General features: G+C 41.1%; 1 protein-coding gene across 1 annotated transcript in view; it reads right to left on the reverse strand.

Annotated features, from left to right (window-relative positions):
* Window positions 1-1,554: 1,554 nt before the first annotated feature.
* The window catches only part of LOC310725879 (uncharacterized protein), a 75,970-nt gene continuing 64,979 nt past the window's right edge, over window positions 1,555-12,545 (reverse strand). Inside the window, exons 5-8 of the mRNA XM_083540990.1 lie at window positions 4,122-4,418; window positions 3,754-4,023; window positions 2,378-2,485; window positions 1,555-1,984 (exon numbers count right to left, since the gene is read on the reverse strand). Of these exons, the coding sequence (XP_083397116.1) occupies window positions 2,406-2,485; window positions 3,754-4,023; window positions 4,122-4,418 (647 nt within the window). The 3' untranslated portion in view covers window positions 1,555-1,984; window positions 2,378-2,405. The remainder of the gene's footprint in view (window positions 1,985-2,377; window positions 2,486-3,753; window positions 4,024-4,121; window positions 4,419-12,545) is intronic.

Consider the following 12,545-nt stretch of genomic DNA (forward strand, 5'->3'; position numbering starts at 1 on the left):
GTGTTGTACAAGTCAGTGCACTCTTAGTGCCGGTCCCAAGCCCAGATTAATGGAGAGGGTTAGAATGAATGGGTTCAGACTCTGCTCCATTCTTCTCCTATTTTCCACGATCACTTTCCTCCTCCTTATCCAGGACACACGGGGGATTTCCAGCTCATGCTGTGGGTGATGTGTGATAAGTGCTGGGACCCAGAAGAGATTATTTTATTCTCCTTCATGTCACACTGATTGATGCTAAAGAACTTTTGCTCAAAACACTTTATATGAGGAAATGAGGTCTGAAGATTTGAGGTTTGCAGAAGTGATTAAGAAACTTTACATTAACATAAACAAACTTTTAATATCATAATATATTGGAAACATTTCCAGGAACTGAAATAAAAAGATGTGAATAATGTATTTTTAGGGCGTGTGCCAAATGCTCGAAACAGAACTATAATAATCGTTTTTTTCAATTTGGTGGACCTCCATGAAGCAGGTGAAGAGCTACTATTCCCTTAAGATCCCAGTAAAGAGTGTGGAGTGGAGACTTTATCATCACCACGTTGTCTCTGTTCACTCTGAGCTCCAAAGTGTCATTTAGCTGAGATTCCCAGCACAGTGAATTATTACATTACAGAAAAACATTTTTCATAAAAAAAGAATAGCAAAAACACGTTCTCTTTTTTTACTTTTAATTTAATAAAATATGCATAAAACATTTTTAAAAAGCAAACATAAAATATATTGAATTTGAATAACAAGTGAAATCTGTAAAAAAAAATACAAAATAAAACCACCATTATGCGCACACACACACACACACACACACACACACACACACACACACACACACACACACACACACACACACAGATGGTACAGATAAAAGCAATACATTCATCATTCAAATCTGTAAAGGTTGTACTTTTATATGTATACATTCATAACAAAATGCTGTGCAGACAGGGGGCGCTCTCTGCTGTCTCACTCATCTCTCTTCACAGACACATCAATAAAACAACCTGAATCTCAGTGAATATTTGCGTCACATGATAATATGTGATACTGATAATCTCTGGTATCAGCTCATTATCACTCATGTGATCGCGCCTCACACTGAGCACTGTGCTGTTCATATGGAAATGATCTGAGGTGAAGCAGGTAATCATGTACACACCCCTGAATAATGACACAAAACGTCAAGTTTGATTATAGAATGGACTTTAGCTTGTGTTTGAATGATGGCAGCTACACAGGAGAAGAAGCACTTCAGGTGGATCTGAAGGATGATGGAGAGTGAGGATAAGTTTACCTCAGAGGAGCGTGACTCCTCCAGCAGAGGATCTCCTTCCTGACCAGTAAGACTTTTCATCTTCTCTTCATGATTGTAAATGTTGCTCAGCTCTACACAAAAATCTACATATTTAAAACTGCAGAGTAAAAACTGGGTGAAATATGAAAGATCTCCTTACAGGCTACTTTTAGTTGTGAATGTTGTACAGAGTGTGTTTATAAACGATGCTAAAAAGAAACTAATATAATATAATACTGTATCTCTTATAAAAACTCCTCATGGGTTTAAAATGATCATTTATTTGACATGGATCTGTAAATGTCACTGATAAGTGACCCATCGACAGACACACAGCGGGGAACATCCTGTAAGTATTCAACAGTAATTATATTTCTAAATGTGCTACTGACAATCATTTTACCAGATGTTTTTAACAACTCATGCAGTCCACTGATGCAGATAAATCAAACCAAACATGTCTATTACACAGAACTTCATGTATGGACATGTACGCTTTGATTGTATCTGTGGACTGCATGGGATCTGATCAACATCTGGATTTCACTTTTTGTTAAGGACTGCACAAGAAAGACACTTGAGTGGTGTTCTGATGCTGCGGTCATTTTCAGATGATGATTTGTTCTTCTCCTGCTCACCTTTCACCTCTTTTAACTTCTCCGATGTTTCTCTATATAAATCTGCTGATGCCTGTGAGAGAATACAGACGTCCCAGTCAGTAAGATTGTACATTATTAGACACCAAACAGATTTTGTACATTTCCTCCACAACATTTTCTCGTCTCAGGAATTGAGGTGTAAAGAGTACGGTATGGAATACTGAGTGTTCACATGAACATGTAGGACCAGGAATAATCTGATGGTTTTCTCTCTCAGTGATCAGTAGTAGAGCATCTCAGAGACATCACTGAAGAACACGTGGAAATATTCTGTTATTTATAGATGATGATGTTTCTCTGGTGGAAGTGTCCATGCAGTGTCTGAGTGGAGTCTAATCAGGAGGATGTGCTGTGGATTTGATTCTGATTACAGAACAGTCATGTGATCTCTGATGTCACAGTGCTGCATGGTTCTGATACTTACAGGGTTCCTTTGGAGGAACTGAATTCTTTTACACTGCACCAACCACTAGCAGCAGCAGCAGGACAATCATCCACACTGTGGAAGCCCTCATAACACTTGAGCTGTGACCTGTACACACACACACACACACACACACACACACACACACACACACACACACACACACACACACACACACACACACACAGAGTAATGTCCATGTTAGTTCTATTTACACTGTAGGATTAAACAGTTCATTAAAGTGAAATAAATTCATGGTGTGTTTCTCTTCACCAAATACATTCAGCTAAAATAGTAAAAGATCTAAAATAGTGTTAGAAAGATGAAATAAAAAAAGCTGAAATAAAAGACTTCATAGTTTATATTTTTTATTAATTCTGTGCAAAACAAAATTCCTGGTTCATGTTCCCAAAAAACAAACATCCAAGGAAACACTGGGAACATTAAAGAAGGTTCTTTAAAAAAGTAACTAAAAAGTAAATTTTTACAGTAACGCGTTACTTTTTGGTGTAAGTAATCAACAAAGTAATTGAGTTACTTTTTGAATGAAGTAACGAGTAACTGTAACTAGTTCTTCTACGCTGTAGTGTGCTGTGGTAGCAGGGTGAAGGCAGTCGATGCCAACAGACTCAACAAGCTCATTAGGAAAGCAGACTCTGTTATAAGAACGGAGCTGGAGTGGGCGGTTGAGCTGTCTGAGAGGACACTGGAGTCCTAATGCAGCAAATTCAGCCGTAGACAGAGATCATCAAAGACAACCACAGAACGCCACAGGAGATCTTTCCTAGCAGTGTCTATCAAACTCTATAACTCGTCTCTTTCAGTAGGGAGCAGAGCTGACACACTGAACACTGACAGCATCACTGTACCATTATAGATATTATCACAATCTCACAATAATTACAATGAACATTAATATCATACCATATGCAATACATTTATATATAAAATACATTTGTATATAAACACTGTGTAGAACAAAGAACACTGCTGCTGATCTTCTAGAAGCCTCTGATACTGCACCATAAACAACCCCAAATATCTGAAACCACCTCCATCTGTCTCAGAGCTGAACACAGATCATCTGCTACAGTCCTGTATGTCTTAGTTATCATGAGTGATAAAGAGGAAGACATTTCACTCACATTTCTATGGATTTCTGTTTCTATTGGATTGTTATTTCACACAGTTTCTGATTAGAACTGAATGATAAATGGTCATGTGACCTGATTTCATTCAAGTCATTATCAGATGCCAGAATCAGACTGTTTGCAGTGATCACACTTTCACACACAAAACTGTTCTCAATGTTTCCCAGAATTCACTTTATTCTGATTAATGTAGAAGTTTCTACACAAATCACTCTGAATACGTACCTCTCACTGATACTGAGTAAATATGAAGATCTTCTTTATACACTGAGTCCCGAACGATGTAATCTCCTCCATCAGCTACATTTATTCCTCTCAGAGTAAGAAGTGTGTTAGTGAGTGATGTTCTCGGTGTGTATTTATCTGTACAGGTCAGTGATCTTCTCTCCACACTGCAGATCTGTTCACTGTTATAGATCACCTCCACTCTATCTGATAGGTATAAATCCAGCTGCAGATCTTCACCAGGGTTTTTGTCAAGTGAAGATGTGATGACTGAGGAGAAACACAACATTGTAAAAGTGTTATAACACATTAAAGCTGAATCAGTGAGAGTTTATAAGCTATAGAGCAAATAAAGTAAAGACACTTACTCTTAATTCTGAGACGAACATCATCAATGTCCACACCATCACACTTACACATGTAGACGTTCCTCTTACTGTAATCAGCTGCAGTGATGGTGAGGCTCAGATCTTCATTCAGGTACTGATCATGAGACATTTTATATCCATCTGATGAGCTGCAGGACGTCTGATCACACCGAGCCACTACATAACCTGTCTTACTAAACAGAGTCCATTTGGCTTCACCAGAACATCTCTGTTTACAAGGCAGAACTGCAGTCTGATTAAACTTCACCTGTACAGTAGTATCAGCTGATCCAGATACTGAAAGAGAGAAACAGAATAAAATATAAATCTATAAATGATAATGTTGCACGAAATACTGGTATTAGAAAGGTCCTACTTATAAAAACTATACGATTCCTCGTTTTATTAGTACAAGTACTTTAAGAGTGAAAGCTGTAGTTCTAAATTTTTAACAATAGGGGGCAGTGTGTGGGCAGTGCACTGCTTAGATGGCATATTGCGTGCATGCCAAATTTTTTTCCTCTCAGATGCACTCCAGTACAGAAGTCATAAAAAGGAGAAGGAAGTGGAGGAGAGTGGAGGAGAGTGGAGGTTCAGGTTGGTACTTTAAATGTTGGTACTATGACTGGTAAAGGGAGAGAGGGAGCTGATATGATGGAGAGTAGAAAGGTAGAGATGTTGTGTGTTCAGGGGACCAAGTGGAAAGAGAGTAAGAGCAGGAACATTGGAGGTGTTTAAACTGTTCTATCATGGTGTGGATGGAAAGAGAAATGGTGTAGGGGGGATTCTGAAGGAAGAGTACAGTAAGAGTGTAGTGGAGGTGAAGAGAGTTTCTGATAGGGTGATGATCGTGAAGGTGGAAGTTGAAGGGGTGATGATAAATGTCATCAGTGTTTATGCTCCACAAGTGGGTTGTGACATGGAGTTGAAGGAAAGATTCTGGAGTGAATTAGATGAAGTGGTAGAAGGTGTAGGAATGAAAGATTGGTGATTGGGGCAGACTTTAATGGGCATGTAGGTGAAGGGAACAGAGGGGATGAGGAGGTGATGGTAGGTATGGTCTTAAGGAGAGGAATGTGGAAGGGCAGATGGTGGTAGATTTTGCTAAAAGGATGGAAATGGCAGTGGTGAAAACGTATTTTAAGAAGAAGGAGGATCATAGGGTGACGTATAAGAGTGGAGGAAGGTGCACACAGGTGGACTATGTTCTATGTAGGAGATGCAACCTGAAGGAGATTGGAGACTGTAAGGTGTTGGCGGGGGACAGTGTAGCTAGACAGCATGAGATGGTGGTCTGTAGGATGGTTTTGGAGGTGAAGAAGAAGAGGAGGAGAGTGAGGACTGAAAGAAGAATAAAATGGTGGAAACTGAAGGAGGAAGACTGTAGTGTGAGGTTCAGGGAAGAGGTCAGACAGGAGCTCAGTGGTGGTGAAGAGGTGCTGGATGATTGGGCAACTACTGCAGAAGTGATGGGGGAGACAGCTAGAAAGGAAGACAAAGAGCCGTTGTGGTGGAATGGGGAAGTGCAGGAGAGCAGAAGGAGAAAGAGGTTGGAGAAACAGAATTGGGATCAAGAGAGTGATGAGAAAAGTAGGCAGGAGAACAAGGAGATGCAGCAGCAGGTGAAGAAGAATGTGGTAAAAGCCAAGGAAAAGGCATATGAGGAGCTGTAGGAGAAGTTGGACACTAAGGAAGGAGAAAAGGATTTGTAGCGATTGGCCAGGCAGAGGAACCGAGCTGGGAAGGATGTGCTGCAAGTTAGAGCAATTAAGGATGGAGATGGAATTGTGTTGACTAGTGAGGAGAGTGTGTTGAGAAGATGGAGGGAGTATTTTGAGCAGCTGATGAACGAGGAAAATCAGAGAGAGAGAAGGTTGGATGGTGTGGAGATGCTGAAGCAGGAAGTGGATAGGATTAGTAAGGAGGAAGTGAGAGCAGCGATTAAGAGGATGAAGCAGTAGTATGGTTTCATTCCAAGGAAGATCACCACAGATGCATTATTTGCTTTGAGGATGTTGATGGAGAAGTATAGAGAAGATCAGAAGAAGTTGCATTGTGTGTTTGTGGATTTAGAGAAAGCGTACGACAGGGTGGAGAGAGGAGTTGTGGTATTGTATGTGGAAGTCAGGTGTATCAGAGAAGTATGTGAGGGTGGTGCAGGACATGTATGAGGACAGTGTGACAGCAGTGAAGTGTGCAGTAGGAACCACAGACTGGATCAAGTTGGAGGTTGGACTGCATCAAGGATCTGCCCTGAGCCCTTTCCTGTTTGCAGTGGTGATTGACAGGTTGGAGGACGAGGTCAGACAGGAGTCTCCATGGACTATGATGTTTGTGGATGATATTGTGATTTGTGGTGAGAGTAGGGAGCAGGTGGAGAAGAGCCTGGAGAGGTGGTGGTACACGCTGGAGAGAAGGGTAATGAAAGTCAGTAGGAGAAAGACAGAGTACATGTGTGTGAATGAGAGGGAGGGCAGTGAGGGTGCAGTTGCAGGGAAAAGAGGTGGAGAAGGTGGAGGAGTTCAGGTACCTGGGGTCAACAGTGCAAAGTAATGGAGAGTGTGTTAGAGAAGTAAAGAAAAGAGTGCAGGCAGGGTGGAGTGGGTGGAGAAGAGTGATAGCAGGAGTGATTTGTGATAGAAGAGTATCTGTGAGAGTGAAAGGGAAAGTTTATAGGACTGTGTGAGACCTGAGATGTTGTATGGATTAGAGACAGTGGCATTGAGTAAAAGACAGGAGGTGGAGCTGGAGGTAGCAGAGCTGAAGATGTTAAAGTTTTCGTTGGGAGTTACGACGATGGACAGGATTAGAAATGAGTTTATTAGAGGGACAGCACATATGGGATGTTTTGGGAGACAAGGTGAGGGAGGTGAGATCGAGATAGTTTGGACATGTGCAGAGGAGGGACATGGGGTATATCAGTAGGAGAATGCTGAGGATGGAGCCACCAGGAAGGAGGAAAAGAGGAAGACCAAGGAGGAGGTTTATGGAGGTGGTGAGGAAAGACATGCAGGTAGTTGGTGTGAAAGCGGCAGATGTAGAGGACAGGGGGGTATGGAGACAGATGATCTACTGTAGCACCCCCTAATGGGAGCAGCCGAAAGAAGAAGATTCTGCATATGCCCTCAAATATTATTTAAATTAGTGATTAATTTTGTGTTAAACAGCAAAGTGGTGCATTGAGACTAAGACTGATTAATATGTGATGTGGTTTCTAATAAAGTTATCAATTAAAAATACTTTTTAATTATCAATAAAATGAGAAAAATAGGAAGTGTTTTTGGTAATCATGTCAAACTTCTGATAACAAAAAACTTTCTATTGTAAACCAGTGTTTATTTAAACAAAGCTATAAAGCTCAATTCGGTTTTTTGTTAAAATGTAGATTGAGTAGTCTTGGGTATAAGAAGATTTTTTTTTTAATGTAACATTCCAAGAGAAATCACTGGGGACATTATAAGGAAGTTTAAAACTTATAGAACAGCTGAAAACCTGCCTGGCCATGAAATGTAGCCTGAACTTTAACCCAAACCCCGTACCAACTTACTCAGGACAACAACAAAAACCCTGTGTGACCGCAGGACTCCTACAGGATGACCTGATAAAGGCTGGTACAAGTGTTTCAGTGGCCAAATCCTTCCTCTAGACGTCTTTGTGTTTTTAAACTAAAACTGAGGCACATGTGACCTGCAGCATGGAGTGACATTAAACGTATCAGATGCACTGCAGTAAAAATTTTCACACTTTGAGCTCCTGAACTCTGGAGTAAATCCTGAGAAAGTAAATGAAATGAATCCTGAAACAGGTTTAATGGAGGTTTGGAGACTGTAAGAGGAACGAGCTGAGCTCCGTGTGAGCAGGGAGACTGAAATCACACTCACCTGGGATAGAGATGAAGATGAAGATGAGGGTGAATGAAAGCAGGACATGGTGAGGAACCCTGCAGGACTCCATGTCTGAGACACAACAGCACCAGCAGCACTGCACAGGTGAGAACAGGGGAGTCATTAACAACACAATATCTCTCACACCAACACACACACACACACACACACACACACACACACACACACACACAGCCCTATTTAACCACATCCAGAAACACAGGAACTTCAGAACCAACACCAGCATTTAGACTAGAGACAGAACACACACACACACACACACACACACACACACACACACACACACACACACACACACACACACACAGCCCTATTTAACCACATCCAGAAACACAGGAACTTCAGAACCAACACACACACACACACACACACACACACACACACAGCACTAAGGTGAAAGCCTAGTAATTATTATTAACATTATGATTATTGATGTTTATTATTAAGAGTGATTAACATTAATTTATTTGCAAACTATTATTTCATAAAACATTCATCAAAAAATAATTACTATACTTACTACTGTTACTGATAATAAAAATTATAATAATATACACTGATTTAATTTAAATCAAATAATTAATTCAACTCTTTATTTTAATCACAGCAGAAAAACGCATTAAACCGAAAGTGAAAGTTGTCACGAACAGTTATGTTGTTTTTTTCTGATACAGTTCACAACATGAATATTAACTTCAGTGTGTGTGTGTGTGTGTGTGTGTGTGTGTGTGTGTGTGTGTGTGTGTTTAGTAAATAGTAATAAAGCAGAAAGCTGTATTTGTGTATAATGAATTTCAGAACTGTTTCCTGTCGGGTTTTGTACAGAAACTCTTCATGGTGAGGAGATGAAAAGTGCAGCTCGGGATGAAGAGATAAAGTGATTTGAGTTACAGGTGAAAGTGTAAAGTGTGTAGAAGATGTGTGTGTGTGTGTTATAATGTGGTTTATAAACTCACCAAATCAACAAATTAATGTTCTAGTTGATGTGTCGCTCATCAACGAGCCGGATCTAAGAGCCGATTCTTTGTGCCGAACAGGAAGAGCCGACTTCCGGCTGAGTCATCTGATTCTGTTTCCGGTTTTCCTTCTTCTTCTACTTCTTCTTCTCCTTCCCATTCTTCTTGTCATTCTCTTTCTTTATATTCCCCTTCTCTTTTTTCTTCTTCCTCTTCTTCTTCTCCTTCCCATTCTTCTTCTTCTTCCACTTCTCCTTATCTTTCTTCTTCTTCCTCTTCTTCTTCTCTTTCTTCTTAAATAGTCTTTAAAATATAAAAAAAGAATAAATTACTAAAAGTCAACAAACTTATTTATTTAGTTATGTAAATATTATGTAAAGCAACTATGGCAACTGAACTAAACTAAAATAATGTACAGGCAGAAGGTCTGAGGTGAACTCTCGCGTTGTTCGGTAACTACTAGAGCACACCGAGACACAACTTCTGCAGCGCAGGACAGGAGAATCACTGAGTGCTCCGGATATCACTGCATTATTAAAGAAAGGAACAAAAAACTGTTTTTAGAAGAAATAGTCTCAGTTGGTGTTCTATGTTCTGAAAAGTTCCTTGTTCATGTCCATGTTCATCATTTACACAAAAAGGCAAACTCAAATAAAATGAAACGTTTGTTAATTTTCTGTTTCTTTTTCATTCATATTCAAAAGGGAAGCAGGTGAAAAAAAGCAGAGTAGCAGAAAGAAGCAGTCAGTGAAACTATTTTTACATTGTACATGCAGGATTTTGTTCTGGGGGGAATAATAAATATTTTTGCAGGAGCAGGAGAAAATAATAATCTCTATATGGAAGGGAGACTCTCCTCCTCCTCCCTCCTCCCCTTATCCTATTAATTATTTCCAAAAATGTAAACTCTCTTGTTTGCTAGACCAGTGTCCTTTAGGAAGCTAAATAAATGTGTACTCGTTTTATTTGATGTATCTCCTAGCAGTTCCTTTAACTATAATATGTAAGTACTTATTTAATGCAGTGTTTAATCCTTAATCTAGTGAACAATAATTTGTTCTTTTCAATTCCTTCCAGTGTTCCTCCCTCTCCTAACATTCCTTTTGTTTTAGCTTCTGCTCTATTTTTTGAGATTGATATTTCAACATCTTCTCTTTAAAGACTTGTTTTACCAAAACCATCCACTATTTCATTTTCTTTATCAAATCAAATCAAATCAAATCAAATTTTATTCGTCACATGTACATACATACAGAGTACGACATGCAGTGAATTGCTTTTATACAACTGACCGGCATGAGGGAATAGGGTGGGGGGAAGAAATAAAACAAGGGAAAAGAAGGCAGATAAATAAAACCAATAAACTATGTAAAATATAAAATATATAAAGATGAAGATATACATGTAAAACTATGTAAAAAATAGGAGAATTGTATATACAGGGTATGTTTATGATACAGGGTATGCAGGGTATGCTTATGATACAGGTTATGCTTATGTACAGTAAAACAGTAATCACATAAGGTGGTTGATGTGATTGTCTTTAAAGTGAACGTGTGCGGTGTGGTGTGGTATAAAGTGCACTGTGCCGTCCAAGTCCAGAGTTATAGTGACTGTCCAGGGTTTAAAGTGTTGTAGTGTGAGGAAAAAGAAAAAAATAACAATATTTGCAGAAGTGTGATGATGGAGAGAGAGTGACCAGCTTTTAGATCCAGCTTTTGGTTCCTTGGTGTTTCCTGGTTTAAACTCCGAATGGCCTGCAGGAAGAAGCTCCTCCTCATTCTTTTTGTGTTCGCTTTCAGGGAGCGGAAGCGTTTCCCTGAACGCAACAAAGAAAAGAGTCCATTGTTGGGATGGCTGAGGTCCTTCATGATCTTCCTAGCTCTGGTCCGGCACCGCGTGCTGTAGCTGTCCTGCAGGTCAGGGAGCTCAGTGTGGATGGTACGTTCAGCTGAACGCACCACCCTCTGAAGGGCTCGTCTGTCCTGCATGGTGCTGTTCCGGAACCAGGAAGTGATGCTACCCGTCAGAACGCTCTCAATAGTGCAGGTGTAGAAAGTCTTTAGCACCTGAGAGGGTAGTTTAAACTACCTTAAGCGTCTCAGATGGTACAGACGCTGCCAGGGTTCTTCACCAGGGTGTTGGTGTGACAGGACCGAGAAAGGTCCTGTGTGATGTGAACACCCAGGTACCAGAAACTGTCCACTCTCTCCACTAGGGTCCCGCTGATGTTTAGCAGTTGGTATGACCGCTCCTGCTTTGTGCTGAAGTCCACGATCAACTCCTTAGTCTTGCTGACTTTCAGGAGAAGGTTGTTCTCCTGGCACCCTCTCTCCAGGTTTTTAACTTCCTGTAGGTAGGCCGTCTCGTCGTTGTTTGAGATCAGACCCACCACAACAGTGTCGTCAGCAAACTTGATGATGGTGGTGGAGTTGGAAGTGGCCACACAGTCACACAGGGGGGTCCAGTGCTGAGGGTAAGGGTGGATGAGGTGTGTTTTCCCACCCGTACGGCTCGTGGTCTGTCAGTCAGGAAGTTAGAGATCCATTGAAACAGTGACTGGCTGAGTCCCAGGATCTCCAACTTAGAGGTGAGTGTGGAGGGAATTATGGTGTTAAATGGTAAACTGTAGTCAACAAACAGCATCTTTTTATTATTATAATAATAATAATTATAAATAATTACCTTTTTTGTAGTCCAGGTGACTCATCGTGGTGTGAAGGAGATGAGCAATGGCGTCCTCAGTAGAGTGGTTCTGACGGTACGCGAACTGTAATGGGTCCAGTGTGTCTGGTAGTGATGCAGTGATAAAGTCTCTGACCAGTCTCTCGAAGCACTTCATCACTACTGAGGTCAGAGCTACAGGGCGATAGTCGTTAAGGCAGGCGGGCTGGGGTTTCTTCGAGACAGGAACAATGGTGGACTGTTTGAAACATGGGCAGACAACAGAGTGTTCCAGTAAGAGGTTGAATATCTCAGTGAACACCAACCAGAACCCGACCTGTGATTCCATCTGGTCCTGCTGCCTTCCTGGTATTCACTCTCTTGAATTCCCTCCTCACGTCATGCTCCGAGATGGTGAACGTGTTTACCTCTCCGGTTCTCTCGGCGTGCATGCTGGTTGTGCCGCTAGCGCCGCTAGCATGGTTAGCTGCAGCCTCGAAACGAGCATAAAATGTGTTTAGCTCGTCTGCCAGAGAAGCGTCCGCATTCACCGTTCTAGAAGATAGTGTTTTATAGTCCGTTATTGTCCTTAATCCCTGCCACAGGCTCCTAGAGCCACCATATTGGAACTGTGACTCTAGTTTCTTCCCGTAGCCCTGTTTTGCATCCTTCACCGCTCTGCGAACACTGTAAGACGCAGCCTTGTATTCATCCATGTCCCCGGTGGCGAGCCCCGTGTTGTAGGCAGCGGAGCGGGATCTCAGAGCGTCGCATATTGTTTTATCCACCCACGGCTTCTGGTTGGGAAATGTTCTGATATTTTTGCACTGTATCATACGCTAGTTTCCCAATGAATCCCACAACCGCTTCCGTAAACATGTTGACGTCATCAGAGCTGC

The sequence above is a fragment of the Silurus aristotelis genome, assembly GCF_946808225.1.
Source record: "Silurus aristotelis genome assembly, chromosome: 5".
In the NCBI taxonomy this organism is placed as follows: Eukaryota; Metazoa; Chordata; class Actinopteri; order Siluriformes; family Siluridae; genus Silurus; species Silurus aristotelis.